Genomic DNA, 18,559 nt, shown 5'->3' on the forward strand with positions numbered 1-18,559 from the left:
GGCAAGCAGAGGCACAGTCTCCCACACTGGCCGGGCAGGACCGTGGGAAGAGCTGGATCCTGAAGACCCTTCGTCACCAGGCTGCCACCATGGTTTCTCTGGTTGAGTAAAGGTAATCTGAAGGCAGCTGTTAATAATCCACCCAGCCCTGACCTTCTTCTCTGGCCCATGAGGGCCTTATTCCAAGACTGAGGGGAGAGAAGAGGGGCTGGGAGCAGCCAAGGGTGGTTCTAAGCACTGGTTTCTTGAACTGGTGGGGATCCTAAAAATGCTTATGCTCAGGTTTCAAGCTTGTGGTTGAGTTAGTAGATCTGAGGGCCTACTAACAGGGAATGGGCATCTGTTTTTGTCAATTTCTGCAGGTGATTGTGAAGGCAAACTAGGGCTGAGATTTAAACTCTAAGGCGATTGTGAGGATTAAATGAGATAATGCAGCATGCCCGACTCCTGGGGAGTCTTTAAATGGACTACTGCTGGCATCACCTGATGGTCTATAGATTTACAGTCTTAAGTAGCTCTGTGTCCTCAGGTGAAACCAGCCCCTGCCTATGGGCGTGGGTAGACCTCGCCCAGGACGGAGGCGGTGCATGAAGATCCTCTAAATTCTTGCTGACTTCACTCTTTCAGGACTCATTTTTTCCTCCCTCAGAAGAATTTGTTCTTCCTTGGTTTGTGTTTTAGCTGAGGTATAGCAATTTCAGGATTCTTTTATAAAGTAATACCTGGAAGCTTATGGGAATTAGACAAATAACTCTGCTTTGGAGCAGGAAATAATTTGGAGAACTCCGTGTTCCTTTTTGTATTGAGAAATGCTTTGTGTTCTTGTCGGGTTCCCATTGACCTTGAAACTCAGATATTTCTGGGTGATCAAGGACTTTTGATGAACTAAGTGGCTTGAAAATCCCTTCACTCTTAGCCCTGCCTCCTGCACTGGGTGGGTTTAGGAACAGTCATGCTCATGGTTTTTTCTTTTTTTGTCTTTTTAGGGCCTCAGGTGTGGCAGATGGAAGCCACCAGGCTAGGGATTGAAATCAGAGCTGTAGCTGCCTACACCACAGCTCATGGCAACCCAGATCCTTAACCCACTGAGTGAGGCCAGGGATAGAACCTGTGTCCTCATGGGTCCTAGTCGGGTTTGTTACTGCTGAGCCACGATGGGAACTCTGTCTCTAGGGTTCTGATCTCTGGATTGTCTCAGGAAGTAGATGGGGTTAGGGACTGAGGACACAGGAAATAGTATCCTTTTTTAAAAAAAGCATTACCTCTACTTATTTTTAATTTTTAAAATCGAGGTATGGGTTTAGTAGATGCAAACTGTTGCATTTGGAGTGGATAAGCAATGAGGTCCTGCTATATGGCACAGGGAACTGTATTTAATCACTTGTGATGGAACATGATGGAGATTATAATGTGACAAAAAGAATGTATAAATATATTTGTATGTCTGGGTCACTCTGCTATACAGCAGAAATTGATAGGACGTTGTAAAACAATGATAATAAAAAATCAATAAAAATTGAGGTATAATTGGTTTACACTATTAGTTTCAGGTGTATAGCATAGTAATTAAATATTTTACCAGATTATACTATTTAATGTTATTATAAAATATTGGCTATAATCCCTGTGCTGTACAATATATCCTTGTAGTTTATTTTATATGTAGTAGTTTGTACTTTTTTTTTGCTTGTTAGGGCCACACCTGTGGCATATGGAAGTTCCCAGGCTATGGGTCGAATCAGAGCTGCAACTGCCAACTTAAGCCACAGCAATGCCATATCTGAGCCGTGTCTGCCACCTATACCACAGCTCATAGTAATGCTGGATCCTTAGTCCACTGAGTGAGGCCAGGGATGGAACCCACATCCCCATGGATACTAGTTGGAATCATTTCTGCTGTGCCACAAGGGAAACTCCAATAGTTTTTTTACCTCTTAATCCCTACCCCTATCAGGACTTTCCCCCTTCCTTTTCCACACTGGTTACTACTAGTTTGTTCTCTATATCTGTGAGTGTATTTCAGTTTTATATTCATTCGTTTTACTTTTTGGATTCCACATGAGTGATAATGTATAGTATTTGTCTTTCTCTGACTTATTTCTCTAAGTGTAGTACCCTCCAGGTCCATCCACGTTGTTGCAAATAGAAGAATTTCATTCTTTTTAAAGGCTGAATAGTATTCCAATGTGTGTATGTATCATATCTTCTTTATCCATTCATCTGTTGATGAATCCTTGGGTTGCTTCCATATCCTGGCTATTGGAAATAATGCTGCTATTACCATTGGGATGTATATCTTTTTTTAATTTTTTATAATGATTTTTATTTTTTCCATTACAGCTGGTTTACAGTGTTCTGTCAATTTTCTACTGTACAGCAAGGTGACCCAGTCACACATACATATATACATTCTTTTTTCTCACATTATCATGCTCCATCATAAGTGACTATAGTTCCCAGTGCTATACAGCAGGATCTCATTGCTTATGCATTCCAAAGGCAATAGTTTGCATCTATTAATCCCAAATTCCCAGTCCATCCCACTTCCCCTGCCAGCAACCACAAGTCTGTTCTCCATGTCCGTGATTTTCTTTCCTGCAGAATGGATCATTTGTGCTGTATATTAGATTCCAGATATAAGTGATATCATATGGTATTTGTCTTTCTCTGGCTGACTTTACTTAGTATGAGAGTCTCTAGTTCCATCTATGTTGTTGCAAATGGCACTATCTTGTTCTTTTTTATGGTTGAGTAGTATTCCATTGTGTATATGTACCACAATTTATTAATCCATTCATCTGTCAATGGCCATTTAGGTTGTTTCCATGTCTGGGCTATTGTGAATGGGATGTGTATCTTTTCAAATTACTGTTTTCATTTTCTGTGGCTATATACCCAGGAGTGAAATTGCTTATATGTTAGCTCTATTTTTAAGTTTTTGAGGAAACTCAATACTGTTTTCGACAGTGGCTGCACCAGTCTACATCCCCTCCAACAGTGTACAAGGGTTCCCTTTTCTCTACAACATCCTCATCAACACTTGTTATTTGTGGTCTTTTTGATGATAGCCATTCTGACAGGTGTGAGGTGCCATCTCACTGTGGTTTTGACTTGCAAAAAAAAAAAAAAAAAAAAAAAAAAAAAAGGAGGAAGAAACAGGAAGCAGTATCCTTAAATACAAAGGTCCTTCCTAGTTAGGCCTTGTGTTCCATAGTCCCAGGCATCCTCATCACAGAGCAGTGACAGTCTTGCTAAAGTGACTGGTCCTGGCCCTGATTTAGGAGCCAGTGTAACACTAGGCTGTAGACTAGACAGACCCAGGTCTGGAGCTGGACCAGAGCCCTGCCCTCTCAACTCCCAGGTGAATCCCTTCTCTATAAGATGGACAGGAAACACATAGCTTTAGGGCCCCCAAGAACCTCGTGTAAGGCCAGGCTTTGGGGGTTTTGCTCAGCTTTCTCCTTTGCTACAGTTGAAGGTGTTATATATTTCATCAATTTGGTGTGGGCGCCAGCATTCACCCTATAGTGACTGAGCTGTGGGGAGGGCAGATGGGGTAGAAGGGGGTGATCTGGGGCTGGGAATAGGGACTGTGAACTGGCTCTAGTTCTCTGGGCTTCAACCGTAGATGTGAAAAGAAACTCTGATCTCAAGCACCTGAGGCTTCAAAGACCTAATTTCAGAGCTGAGTGATTTGTGTCCTGCTCTTTGAAACTCTAAAGAAACAAACAAAAAAAAACTTGAGATTTTGGCCCAGAAACAGGGATTTGTCTTGCCTTATATATCAGACTTTCAGGTCTCTATTGAAATACAGGATAACTTTGCTGCTTCTCTCCCCAAGCTCTGGACCGACCCACCAGCAAGAAGCTTTCACTTTCCATCCCTGAGAAAGAGAATAAGATCCCGGGGCTGACACGGCAGAGTGTGAGGGGGCTGCATTTTGGGGTGTGTGTCCAGGGGGCGGGGGGTGAAGAATTTTATAAATAGACTTTCATCTGCTGATCACAGCCTCATCTCTTGATGGAAAGGTAGCATCGAATGGCCTTTATTTTGGACATGTTTTGAATTTTGTAGGATTTGGATGAGGTTTCTCTAGAATTACCTCCAAATTTCAGAGGGCTTTTTTTTTTTTTTTTTTCTTCAAAGCTTTTCAGGACTGTGAAATTGAGAGCTGATAGGGATCCGGGGGTAAGTTTGCACATAGATGAGGTGGATTCAAGTTGGAAAATGGAATGGATGCTTGCAGGCTGGGTGGTCAGCAGAAAGTGAAGTGGAAGATCAGAGTCTGAGGGGCCACTCAGGTGCTTGCACATGAGGAAACCCCACCCTGGTGCTGCCCTGTCTCCCCTAGCTCCCTACTCTCCTCCTTTCCTCTCAAATCAGCATCTTCCTGGCACTTGGTCACGATGTGGCAAGGCTGCTCCGCTCTCCCAGGTGTGGGCAGTGATTGCCACTTGCCTTTTCTCTGCCCTTGATCCTCAGTGGGGTGGGCTCAGGTCTCACTTGAAACATTGCCTATTTCTTGTTTCCCTGCCTGCTTAGTCATTCTTGCCCCTGGTGGCATGGCTGCCAGACTCTGCTGAGACCTAGTGAAAGAGCCAAGGGATGGGGCTGTGGGAGGCTCTGTGCCCCATTTGTACCATATGGCTGTGCAGGTACCGAGGTCAGAGTTGGCCATTTCAAATCACCAGGGCCTGGCTTCTTGGGAGCCTGGAGCATTTTGTCATCTCTCCTCCACTCTTCACCCCCACACCCTGTGTGCTCATCTGCTCCTGTCTCTCCAGGAGAGACAGCTGGTCTACTCTGAGTTACTGGTGGGGAGCTGCGACGAGGGGAGCACCAGGGCTTGCCCTGCAGGCAGTTTAACCAGCAGAGTCTGGCCTTCTGCTCTCCACCAGCAGTTCTGGCCTCCGTTCTCAATCTCTTATGAAAAACAAGCTTAAGCCAGGAGGGGCCGGCCACTGGCAGGAATCTTGCCCTTAATAACTGGGTGTCAGGGCCCCAAGCTGCTGGTTTTCACACTTTGCCTTTCCTCCTTTGGTGGCTCAGGACCTTGCTCCTGCAATGGGGCATAAGGAGGGGCAGGATGGATGGCAACAGAAGGGGCTTCAGGGGTGCAGAAATCTGACCTGGCTGCCAGGCATCCCTACTTCGCTCTGACTGGAACGTCAGGGTCCTGAAAAAACCACTTTTATATTTGTTTCCATCTGTGTCTGAAGTCAGTGAAGTCAGGTGGTTGAGGCCTGGCTTCTCTGATTTTTAATTGTTTCAGATCTTCCTTGCCCCACCTCACCACTGCTACTAATGCTTCAGGCCTTGGAAAAGCTATTTCTCAGGAAGTCATTCTTAATGCCTCCCACCCACTCCCTATTCCCAAGACCCTTTGTTACATCTCCCTTATCACTCTGTTCTTCCCCACAAATCATCACTATCTTTCTGTCGAAATATGTTCTCCCATATGGTATGAGAGGCAAAGTATAGATCTGTCTTCAATGCCTAGAACTTGGCAAGCCCTTCAAATATTTAAATGAAAATCGACTTGGATTTTCTTAAAATTTTTAGGTAATGTATTTGGAACTCATTTCTTTTGGTGAGGGGACCAGGAGGAACTTGGTTTCAGAGCTATTTAAATTAAGCATTGGTGTCCAGTGCCCAGCCAAATACACGGGTCTGAAAGTCAAATGAAAGGTCATCTTTGGGGAAATAGCTTTGGAAATCATGAAGGTGACCTCCTATACCCTTGGTGTTGCTACTCAAATAGTCTAGATGTGGTGTGATTTAGAGGAAAAGACTTCTAGGAGATAGAGGACAGATCAACACAATTTGATGTTCTTTCCCATGGATTTGCCTGTTTGTTTTTCAGCACAGAAATGGCTTCCTCCTTCAAGCCCCGAGAATGTAACCTGTCTAAACAGGAAGGGCAGAGCTATGGCTTCTTCCTGCGAATTGAGAAGGACACTGATGGCCACCTGGTCCGGGTGGTTGAGAAGGGTAGCCCAGCAGAGAAGGCGGGTCTGCAGGATGGAGACAGAGTTCTCAGGATCAATGGTGTCTTTGTGGACAAGAAAGAGCATATGCAGGTAAATGGGAAACTTGGGGTTCTTTTGGAATCTCTTCAGCCCCTGCTTCTTTGCTGACTATAGTTTTGGGGGTCAATGGAGCTTTCTTGGCTGCCACTCGCAAGGCAGGGCACCCTTAGGGCTGTATTCTGCCAGCTAAATTGAGTCTCCTACAATTAACCATGAACTGTAAAACTTGTTTTTAGATTTGAATAGTGTCAAGTCTCATATGTATTGCAATTTTGCTATAGGCCAGGAACTATGCTAGGCAATTTCATATTCATTATTTTGTTCAATCCTCATCCCAACTCATGGGGTACATATTACCATTTCACAGATGAGGAGGTAGAGGCTCAGATAACTTAGCTTGTGTTCATGCAATGAACATATGGGAGGGTCTGGCCGTACCCCAGTTCTCTCTGCCTCTGAGTGGGTGCCTCTTTTCATGATAGAATGCGGTCTCCATAGACCCTGGAAGACCTGTTGTGCTCTAGGGAATCATCCATCCCTAGAAAGGAGCAGTCCTAGTAAAAGTCCCCCGGGCTGGGTTTGGGCTACACTCTTGGTTACAATATTGCTAGAGGCCCGGCTTCATGTGTACCTGCATCTCGGGAGGGCCTGGGCAGAGATGGCTGGGGCACTCCGCTAACTATTTGGATGTCAGGGGTCAGCCAGTGGAATCTCCAGAGCCATATAACAAGCCAGATAGTGAGCACTCCCCCCAGTCACCACCCTTCAGTGATTGATAGAGGGTTATTGGTTAAAGTTATCTTTTTCCTTTTTTCCTCCTAGGTTGTGGATCTGGTCAGAAAGAGTGGGAATTCAGTGACTTTACTAGTTCTGGATGGGGATTCCTATGAGAAAGCCATGAAAAAGCAAGTAGATTTGAAAGAGTTGGGTCAAAGTCAGGAGTCGAGTTTGAATGATAAGAAACTACCTTCTGTGATGAATGGAGGAGCACAGACTTGGACCCAGCCACGGCTCTGCTACCTGGTGAAGGAGGGGAGTAGCTATGGCTTTTCTCTGAAAACTGTCCAAGGTGAGCCTGAGGGTGAGGCATGGACAACCAGCTTTCCAGAAGAAAGATATTGTTATCTGTTAACGACTCCTTTGACTAATTTTTCAAGTTGCTATGGATATCCAACAGCAGCTTCTCTCCTTCCTTCCCTGGCCCTTCCTATGCTTTGCACAGTTGTGCAAAGAGGAATCAGAATGTTGGACAGCAGTATTGTGTGAGTGGGAGGGGGCTAGGGGGGATGCTGGGTACACCTGTCCCCAGTGTTTGTTAGGCTGAGCATTTGAGGCCAGAGGAACCCTTGGTGAACCTTTGTTATTTTCCAGCTTCCTTAGAGTGAAGGTGGAGGGGAGGATAGAGAATAACAGGCAAGGAAAAGGAGGTTGTTCACAATAGCTACTTCTGAATAAGAATACTATCTCTTTTTTTTTGAAAATTTTATTTTTTTATGATTTTTATTTTTTCCATTATAGTTGATTTACAGTGTTCTGTCACTTTCTACTGTATGCTATGTCTTTCCAAAGATCCTTTTTTTTTTTTTTTTTTTTTTTTTTAAGGGCCACAGGTGTGGCATATGTAAGTTCCCAGGCTAAAGGTTAAATGGGAGCTGTACCTACTGGCCTACGCCACAGCCATGGCAATGCCAGATCTGAGCCACATCTGGGACCTACACCACAGCTCATGGCAATCCAGGGAGTGAGGCCAGGGATTAAACCCACACCTTCATGGATACGAGTAGGGTTCTTTTCTGGTGAGCAACAATGGGAGCTCCTCATTCAAAAATTGTTGAACACCTATTTGTGTTATTGGACACTGTTATAGTTGCCGAGGGCACTGAAAAAACCCCCACCCTCCTGTCTGTGGCATTTACATAGTACCCTCAGCTGTGGCCAAGTTCTGAGGTGCCTCCCTGACCTTTAGCTGAGAGGTATATAGTGATTTGAAAAACTCCAACCTTTTAGAAAGTACTAGAAATTCTGTTCCTAGAATTTCAGAGGTGCAGGCTGACCCCTGCTCAGTTGACCATAGTTTTCTAATGGTTTCACTGGGGTTTAGGTTGCAACCATAGCTGTGTTAGCCTTTTGATTCTATCTCTAATGCTGTTCATTCTCCGTTCTTTCTGGTGTTGGAGAGGCACTGGTAGTGGGTCATAATTTGGTAAGTTATAAAGAGCAGACCAGTAATAAACATAAAATAATTTCTAAGGCAGGCTTATTTAACCTGTGGCGAGACATATAAACTAGCCATAAGAAGTATTTCTCAAGTTTGTTAGTTATTACAACACAGTGATGAAGGTGGCCAAGGGAAGCCTGGCATTTCTTAGAGGTTATCAGTAAAATGGAAAAAAATTTTCTAATTCAGATTCTATTCATTTGGGCTTTGTATAATGTATGTGGTGAATGGTTTAGCTTAGCTTATGGAGAAGTTGTTTTCTTTATGACAAATATATAACACAGTAGCAGGAGAAATGTTTAAGTGTTTAAGGAAGCAGAATTTAAGCTACTGTTTTTCTTTACAAATGATTTTTCTAGTCGTTATGAAGCTACCCTTTGCCTAGGCTGAAATGGTAGTATCTTGAAAGAATTGACAGCATTTCTTTAAGAAGCTCCTAAATCACCCCACCTACTCAAGACTGTGTGTGTGTGTGTGTGTGTATACTGCCCTCTCCTCCTGGGCCTCTGTCCTCTCTAGCCTGTATCAGTGAGATTTAATCACCTATTGGGATGTGACCGTTGGGGACAGCATTAACTAAAGAGGACAGAATAGAGCAGAGGCCTTCTAATTCTACAGATGCAAAGACAGGGAGTATGATGTGGTGATGCAGCACAGGCATGATTGGGTACCTTCCGGTTCAAGCGGCCAGTGCCACCTGAGATTTCTTCTTTGCATTTCATTGGGCTCAGAAATTTTATTCACAACATAAAGTGCTAACCACTATATGATCACAGCCAGAAATTCTGTTCAAATCAACAAAACCTAACTGAGTAATGGCTGTGTCAAGCTTTGTGCTAGGAGCTGTAATTTAATTCTGGATCAGAAGCCAGAGGCTCTTTGAGTTAGCTCTAAAATGCGAAGTTCTAACTTTATCTTATTGAGAGAAAACCCTTTGCTGTTGGTCTTTCTGTGTAATGAGCTGTGATGCTTGTCTACCTCCTACTCTCTTTCAGATAAAAAGGGAGTGTACATGACTGATATAAAGCCTCAAGGTGTGGCTATGAAAGCTGGAGTCCTGGCTGATGATCACTTGATTGAAGTGAATGGGGAGAATGTAGAAGATGCCAGCCATGAGGAGGTGGTTGAAAAGGTATATCCCAAAGGAGTACTTTTCTTATCTTTCATTCCACTTTCTTTGGAAATGACAGGGAGCAGGAATGGTAGTTTATGATGGGAGGAATATAATAAGGGGAAGCTAAATCTTTGTACTGAGAGCACACAGACCCATTAGTGATGCAAGCAGTGTTAGTATAGGGTTTGTGGATAAGGTTTTTGCCAATTTTACGTTGTTTTAAAGAAAGATGTTCTAAGAACCATTGATTTATCTTTGGGGTCTTATTTATAACTGATTGGAATCCTCCTCTGAATTTAAAATAAATTCAGTGTTGAGTCAATGTTACTAAAATGCTTCAATATAAGCTGGAAGATAACCAAGGTGGGTGATGAATATCGAGATGCACGTGGGGAGTCAAACTGGAAGGCCCGTTATATCCCAAATCTTACGCCCCAGCATGGTGCTGTGATGCATGGAAAACACTCAGACATCTTCCTCTGGGCCATAGGGAACCTGGAAAATTGACCTACTTTATCTTCTCTAGGTTGAAGGATCTTTCAAAGCAGACCTTTACTTTCTTTTCCTTTCCAAACTCCATTCCTAGTCTTCACCTATGTGCCTTTCCAAGTTTTCTGAATTCCAGCTCACAACTGGGTTCCCTTAGCATCTGTGTGGGTGAGGTCATACTTAAAACAAAGGGAAAAACAACTGTAGAAATGATAAATGCCAGTATTACAGCCTAAACTCCGGCCTTACAACCCATATTTCCTGTTGAATCTAGAGACTATGTGCCTCTGGAAACTTTTCCCAGCATCATTCTTGGAGATTGAGGTTGGTCCTCACCTGTATGTGTTGCTGCAGGTGAAGAAGTCCGGAAGCCGTGTTATGTTCCTGCTGGTGGACAAGGAAACTGACAAGTACCATAGTGAGCAGAAGATAAAAGTCAAGAGAGAAACAGCCAGTTTGAAACTGCTACCCCACCAGCCTCGGATTGTGGAGATGAAGAAGGGGAGCAATGGCTATGGTTTCTATTTGAGGGCAGGCCCAGAACAGAAAGGTAAGGCAATAGAAGAGCAGAAAACCTGGCAGTGGAACCATCCAATTCTTTATCCCAGCCTGACTCCTGCGTTCCATTAGGCCCCCACTCCCCATCAAATTCATAGAGGAGACAGTAAGAAACTAGAAAGCATAGCTGGGTCAGTTTCCACATTATGTGGTGGCCTGATGATGGGCAGCCCTCGGTTTCCATAGCAGAATAATAAGGCAGAATTTGGGATCTGGGCAGTAGTATGCTGGTAAATTGGCTCTCTTGGGGGAAAAAGCCCCAATTTGTAGCATGTGTTGTTGTTGTTGTTGTTTGTGGTGTAAATACTCCCACCATGTCTGATTTCAAGCTGTCAACATGGAGTCACAGACTGCAAAGTTGAGAAGTTCATGCAAGTTTGGCTCTCAGAAACTGCTGTGAGCCAACACCACTAGATCTGAGGCAGAGGTGTGGGCTGGGATCTGGGACTTGAATAGAAGAGTCTTTCTGATTCCTTGTAATTCAATAAAGAAACGACAGTGGTCCTCCTATGGAAGCTGAATACATTAAAAAAAAGTGTTGGTTCAGGCCATGCAAACTCTTATTCACCCAGAAGCTGCTAGTTTCTTTTCATTGTATTATATGTATATAGTTATGAAATATTAACTTGGTTCATATTATATTAAAAACACCCTTGGGGCCTTTGAGAATATCAAGCGAATCAGACAAGAATTCTTCAGTCAATGAGCCTTCTGTTTAGCAGAGGAGATAAGACACATATGTCCACAACCGAAGATAGATGGCAAGAAACACCTTAATACAGGGGCCGATAGAATATTGTGGAAATTCAAGGTTGCAACAGATTTTTCTCACAGAAAAGGCACTGGGAGGCCTCATAGTAAAGGTAGCACTTGAGCTGAAGCTTTGTAGTATGAATAGAACTTGGACAAGCTAAGGGGTGGGGACAAAGAAGTCCAATCCAGAGATAGGATTGCATGAATAAAGCAGGGAAACATGGGCACAGTTTGATTGGCATCTAATGTGTAGCACAGAGAACCAAGTTAGAAAGGTAGGTTGAAGAGAGGTGATGGAGGTTTAGTGCCAGGTTGAGGAGTTTGGACTTGGTTCTATGTCAATGGGGAGTTAAACGGTTTTTGAGCATTGTGAGAGAGAATTAAAATTAAGCCTTCAGGGCCTTTGGGGCTTTACACATCTCAATTACTTCTGATAATTCTGCAAGAATTGCTGAAGTTGAGGACTTGAAGATACAAGCATTATAAGGTCAAATAGTTGTGGTATATTTAGTCTCAAGTTCAGGTCTGTTTGGTTCTAAAGCCCATGCCCACGTTGTGCTGACTGACTTGGTCAGACACGGCATCAAGATGAAGCTGAAGGCAGATGTGCACTGGAGAAGGTAGAATTCAAGACAAGAAATAATACAAACTGCATTTTGTGTAGAGGAACTAGGCCTAGAGGAGCTGTTTAACATACTAAGGTAGCATTGAAGGACTTAGTTGACTAGACATGGAGAGTGGATGCTGAGGAAGAATCAGCTGTTAAGTGTCAGTGACAGGGGGGAAATGGTGCTCCCACTAACAAGTGACCAAGAGGAAGGGCCTTGGAATGGGGAGATGGCCTAGATGGTTTTTGGTTTGAATACATTACACTTGAGGAACCTATGGGGTATCCAGTTGGAGATGTCAAGCAACTAGCTTTTTTGGAAAAGTAAAACTGGAACTTGTTAAAACTGTATGAGGGACACAAAAGGTATGAGAGATGTGGAGGCATCTGGTGAAGACAGTTCAGATCAGAAGGCTAAAGACACATCTTGAGGGAGTGTCTGTTGTGGCTCAGCAGTAATGAACCTAACTAGTATCCATGAGGATGCAGGTTCGATCCCTGGCCCTGCTCAAGGATCTGGGTTAAGGATCTGGCGTTGCTGTGAGCCATGGTGTAGGTCGCAGATGTGGCTTGGATCCCACGTTGCTATGGCTGTGGTAGGCCAGCAGCTGATTCAACCCCTAGCCTGGGAACTTCCATAAGCCACAGGTTTGGCCCTAAACAGCAAAGCAAAAAAAAAGCAAAAAAAAAAAAAAAAAAAAAAAAAAAGACACATCTTGTGTCATGCACACAAAATGCATTCACAATCAAACATGCCCAACTGCTACTAAAATGCCAGCATGGATTTTCTAGGGTCTGAATTCTTTGGTTTTGTTCATCATTCTTCTCTTTCTCCTGCTTGTGGCTTAGCTCCTACATAAGATGTATGGATACAAGCATGCACACCGATTTCCTAGGATCTTGGGACCCTTAATGCTTACCATGCTATTTTGTCAGATACTTTTAGTAACAACATGATTCTTTAAGATCCTCTCGTTATTAATGTCTGGGTTTGTTCCTGGAATGAGTTCTGACCAAAGAACAAGGTCTACTGGGATACATATAGACGGCCTAGGGTGCCAGTGGGAAGGATGGGAGCTGTACTCAGCAGGCTTTTTAATCTATTTTATAAGGCCCTTAGGCTCCAGCAGAAACATCACTGTTTTTTAGGGATCTTTCTGATAATTTTATTTATTTAGGGTTTTTTTTTTGGGGGGGGGTGTAGGTCAAATTGTCAAGGACATAGATTCCAGAAGTCCAGCAGAAGAGGCTGGCTTGAAGAACAATGACCTGGTGGTTGCTGTCAATGGCGAGTGTGTGGAGTCCCTCGATCATGACAGTGTGGTGGAAATGATTAGAAAGGGTGGAGATCAGACTTCATTGTTGGTGGTAGACAAAGAGACGGACAACATGTATAAACTGGTAAGTAACACAAGGCCATATATTCTGGCTAAGTTACCACTTTGACTCTTCATCCTGGAAGGAACATAGCAATCATCATTAAGCCTGCATGAAAGCTCAAATGGGTAAGGAGAATGCCAAGTGATTGATACATGAGTTTTAAATACTTAGATTGAGGATTTTAGAAAGAATTTGAAAATATAACTGCAGAATTTCTCTTGGTGACCTGAGAAAATCTATGAAAAATATTCTGGAAATAAGCAGATGTAGCCCTAACTTTCCCAAATAGGGAACAACTGGATTCTAAAGTATAGACCAATAAGTAAGTTCTGTCATTCCCATGTAAAAGCCTGGGAGGGATTATTAAACAGTTTATAAGTCCTTAACAAGGGAATAGAATCATAGCATTAACCAAGATCAAGTTGTGTCAAACCTTATTTCCTCTTAACTCTTAATCACAACAGCTAATCTGCATATTTTAAAGTTTTTTTTTTTTTTTTTTTTTTTTTTTTGCTATTTCTTTGGGCCGCTTCTGCAGCATATGGAGGTTCCCGGGCTAGGGGTTGAATCGGAGCTGTAGCCGCCGGCCTACGCCAGAGTCACAGCAACGCGCAATCCGAGCCGCGTCTGCAACCTACACCACAGCTCACGGCAACGCCGGATCGTTAACCCACTGAGCAAGGGCAGGGACCGAACCCGCAACCTCATGGTTCCTAGTCGGATTCGTTAACCACTGCGCCACGACGGGAACTCCATATTTTAAAGTTTTTATAACATTTATTTTATCATAAAAACTGAGGTTCACTCTAGCTTAGCAGAAATTTGGGGACCTTCTTAAGTACCATCTGCCTTGCTGGGTTGGTTACAAAAATGAACAAAGATGAACTTGTTCTATGTGATATACAATAATGGATACATCCAAAAGTCTGTAAATGATATAGAGGGAGGAATATTATGGGTGGTGGTGGTTGTGGTATTAACCTCCTTTTTAGATTAAAACCTGAAGCTTAGAGAGACTAAGTGATTGGCTAAAGTCACCTAGCTTAGTAAAGACTGAAGCCAATATATGAATGCAAGTTTTAATTCATTATACCATATTCCCTCCAAGCACAACACTTTGATTAGATATTTGAAGAGACCTGTATAATGAAAGGTAAAGAGTGAACTGGATGATAGAATAATTAATGGGTTTTTAGCCAGTTGAACAACCATACCTAAAAAATACGTGACATTGGACAATGTCAACCTGAACAGGTGTCTCTAATGAATGGTTGCTTGTCCTATCCTAGTTTATTATTACCTGTAAATGGAGACATGGAAAATGTATTTGACATATGTGATACAGATGACTTAAGTCTGATCATGGATAATTAATTTACTAGAGACTATAATTAATATTCCAAGTAGTATACTAACTTAAAGCTAAATTGTATGAATGCCAAACGGTGAAACCTAATTTGATGACTAGAAAAAGAGCACAAACTTGATGATACTCTAAGTAGCTGTCCCCTCCCCAAAAAAGTCAATTTAAGGTTATATTAATTGACATTGGGCTTTTGGAGATGATAGTAGTATTGTACTGAGTTGGTCAGACTATACTTTAAACTACCGGTGGTGTAATCTTGGGCAAGTTACCCTCCTCATGCCTGTTTCCATGGTTGTAAGATGAGGGTAGCTACTGTGACGGGTGGGTATGAGTGTTAAGTGAGTTAATATTTAGAGCATTCAGAATAATGCCTTGCAGTGTTTTATATCAACATTGTGTCCAGTTCTGAGAACCTCACTTTAAGAAGGCCAGTGTCAAGAAAGGTAACCAGGGCAGAGGATTTACAAGACATTATGTGCATATTCAGTTGAACAAGCATAGAATTTGGGGAAGAAAGGAGAACATCTCCAAGAATTTAAAGACTAAATGGTGACTATGTAAGGTGATAGATGTATTAACTAATTTGTGGTAATCATTTCACAAGGTGTATATATATATATATATATGTATATATATATATATAAAATCAACATGTACAGCTTGAATATATACAATTTTGTCAGTTATACTTCATTAAGGCTGAGAAAATACATGAAGCAAAAATTTACAAAATTAAAAAGAGAAATATACTTCTACAATAATAGTTGGAGACTTCAATATCCCATTCTCAATAATGAATAGAACAACCAGACAGAAAAAAGCAAGGAACCAGAAGACTGGAACAACACAAACCAGCTAGATTTAACAGACAAACACAGAAGACGCTACCCAACAACAGAACACATGTTCTTCTCAAGTGCACATGGGATATTCTCCAGGACAGACCATATGTTAAGCCACAAAATGTCACAATAGCCAAATGATGGAATCAATCCGATGGAATCAATCTAAGTGTCCACTGACAGATGAATGGAATTTAAAAATGTGGGGTGTGTGTGTGTATATATATATACATACATACATACATACATACACACATATATATATATATATATATATATATATATATAAAAAACATACATATGAATTTGAAAGGCATTCTATGGGGCACAGCTTGACCAAACAGAGAAGCCATAGGGAGCTAGCTTTTGGCTTAAGGACAACTGAAGCTTCCAGGAACAAGCTCTGCAGAGTGGGGGGCTCCCAGTTTGTGGAAAAGGTCAAGCAAAAATCGTAAGGTCACTGCTGTGGCTGTTTAAAAGGAATTCCGGTATGAAGTCCTTTTCAACACTTCCTAGTCATATGACAGAATGACTTAACTATAATTTAATGTTCTGGTTAAAATGAGAGAATTTGGATCTAGAAAAATGACTGTCTCTACCTTCTTTCTCCCTCTTTACCCACTACCCTATACCCCCCAAAGTAAGTTCCATAGGTAGGTAGGTGGGTTGTGGTTGGATCTTTGATATATATCAGTGAATACAACTCCTAAACCAGTTCCTGACATCTACTAGACACCCAAATGTTTGAATGAAGAAAGAGTAAAAGCTCAGTAAGTGTTTAATGTTACTGTACTTGGCCTCAATATTAGCTGCTACTGTCAGATAACGGTTGATTTGCTTGTTTGGGTAGTGATGTCAGAGGCATTTTTTGCATGTGATGAGTCATTCTGATAATTTCCCACATTCTAAAGAGAGAAAGAAATGCGGAGCATTTGCAAGTATATCACTGAAATGTTTGAAGTTATTAGCTAAACTGGGTAACTAGGAGGTTCTGTGCTGGTGCTACGCTTGTTTAGAAAGGCAGATGTAGGACAGATGATACCAGGACCCCAAATCCAATTGCAGCCAGGCTGCTGAACAGTAAGCTCAAGGGCAGAGGATGTTGTACTCATCTTCAATTGCTTGATTTTCTACTCACTGCCAACAAATGTCCTGGACAGCTGTGCGCAGCAATTTAGCTGCTGATCCTAGACCTTATGGTACCCAAATATACTCTTTTAATCCTCACAACTAAAACCAACAGCCAGCTAAACTCTTTATTCCCTCTCATATTCATATATATATATATATATATATATGACAACAAAAAACCCAGTCACATGCTTCCTGTTCTCTACCTCTTTTTGCATTTAAGACAATCACTGCCTTCTTCATATGGATTGTCTAGAGTTGAGATGGATTAGAAGTATTTAAAGATAGTGAGTCTAGTATAACAGAAATGTCAGGTGATGGTTACAATAATAAACAGTATTCAAGATTGGAGGGGGAGGTGAGAGAACCAAGTAGCAAAGCATTGGAATTAACTTGTTACCGTATGTGACCAACTGTGTGATTGCCACCACCCTCTACCCCTCTCCCCAATTAATTACTGTGCTTCAGATAGTGATAAAAATACTGTCTCATGTTTTACTTTCTCTAATGTGTTTAAGCTCTGAAGACCACCTTATTGAAGGGGAAGGGCCAGGTGAACCTACTTTGCCCAGAATACTGGGCAAGTCAATGTTGATAATTTCCCAGCAAGGAGAACGCCTGTAGTTTGTTCAGTGACTCGCTCAATATCATGGAAACAAAACCCAGTAATTCTGGTAGACTTATTTTTGGATTCTTGTACAACATTCTGTACTGCTTTTATTTTATGTATACATACATTTGTTTACATGTTTATGCTCATTACTCCTTAACAAGCTCAATTTTGCTTTATATCTCTTCTGTTTGGGTCATAATTATATAGCTCACAACCAGATGTATCTGGAAGAGGAGTGGAACATGTATGACGCCTTGTAAATTAAACCAGCACACTTAAAGTGCAATTTCTAATGTTTTTTCCCCCTTTGTTTTCAAAAGGCTCGTATTTCTCCTTTTCTCTACTATCAAAGTCAAGAACTGCCCAATGGTTCTGTCACGGAGGCCCCTGCTCCTGCTCCTCTGGAGGTCTCCAGTCCAGACACTACAGAGGAAGTGGGAGATCATAAACCTAAACTCTGCAGGCTGGTTAAAGGTGAAGATGGCTATGGCTTTCACTTAAATGCGATTCGGGGTCAGCCAGGCTCGTTCGTCAAAGAGGTATGGTGATCTGGTTCTGGCAGCCCAATGAACACAGCCAGTTAGAAGGGCCTCAGTTTCTCTCATTCACTGATGCCTCAGTAAAAAGTACACTGAGGGTCTCCTTGGGTTCAAATATGTGCTATAACGGTCCCGTACCATTTAAGATAGTTGCTAGCATGTCCCAAGCTCACATCTTTTGTTTCCTAGACATCTGTTCCACATAATTGTCTCTTTAATTACTTTAAACAGAGTAAGTTGGCACGACTGCAGTTGACAGTCACTAACAACTCTGACTGGGAGTGATACTTGTTTGCTTCTGTGCATTTGGCATAATGCCCCTACCCTGCAGGGACTGACAGTGAGATGATTGCTGCGAAAGCTCTCAAGTTGGGAATGAAGAAGGGGGACCTATGAAACCTAATGCCTTCAACCCCAGAAGACATACAATGTGATATTCAACCACTGTGACACTACTCATTTGAGTGGGGAAGTTGTAGCTTTTACAAGCAGAAAAGCACTAGAGCACCATTCTCAGCTTCTGTATGTCAAGGTGAAATAACATCACCTCTCCTCTGAAGAATAGCTAGTCTAATCTTCTGTTGTCCGTGTTTGGAGGTGATAACTCAGGACTTCTGCTCACAGGTACAGAAGGGCGGCCCAGCTGACCTGGCTGGGCTGGAGGATGAGGACGTCATCATTGAAGTGAACGGAGTGAATGTGCTGGATGAGCCCTATGAGAAGGTGGTGGACAGAATCCAGAGCAGTGGCAAGAATGTCACGCTCCTAGTCTGTGGAAAGAAGGCCTATGATTATTTCCAGGCTAAGAAAATCCCTATTGTTTCCTCTATGGCTGATCCACTAGATGACGCCCCTGATTCTAAAGAAGGAACGCTGGAGGAATCGGAGCATGACTCGCACACGGCAAAAGAAAGAGTGAG

General features: G+C 42.4%; 1 protein-coding gene across 4 annotated transcripts in view; it reads left to right on the forward strand.

Moving 5' to 3' along the window:
* The window catches only part of PDZK1 (PDZ domain containing 1), a 32,086-nt gene that overhangs the window by 11,208 nt on the left and 2,319 nt on the right, over positions 1-18,559 (forward strand). For all 4 annotated transcript variants that reach the window (XM_021089949.1, XM_005663535.3, XM_021089948.1 and 1 more), the window contains 7 exons: positions 5,864-6,080; positions 6,852-7,098; positions 9,243-9,379; positions 10,205-10,400; positions 12,973-13,169; positions 17,421-17,639; positions 18,264-18,554. In XM_021089949.1, coding sequence (XP_020945608.1) covers positions 5,871-6,080; positions 6,852-7,098; positions 9,243-9,379; positions 10,205-10,400; positions 12,973-13,169; positions 17,421-17,639; positions 18,264-18,554 — 1,497 coding nt within the window. In that variant the 5' untranslated portion in view covers positions 5,864-5,870. The remainder of the gene's footprint in view (positions 1-5,863; positions 6,081-6,851; positions 7,099-9,242; positions 9,380-10,204; positions 10,401-12,972; positions 13,170-17,420; positions 17,640-18,263; positions 18,555-18,559) is intronic.

The sequence above is a fragment of the Sus scrofa genome, chromosome 4 (assembly GCF_000003025.6).
Source record: "Sus scrofa isolate TJ Tabasco breed Duroc chromosome 4, Sscrofa11.1, whole genome shotgun sequence".
NCBI classification, from domain to species: Eukaryota; Metazoa; Chordata; class Mammalia; order Artiodactyla; family Suidae; genus Sus; species Sus scrofa.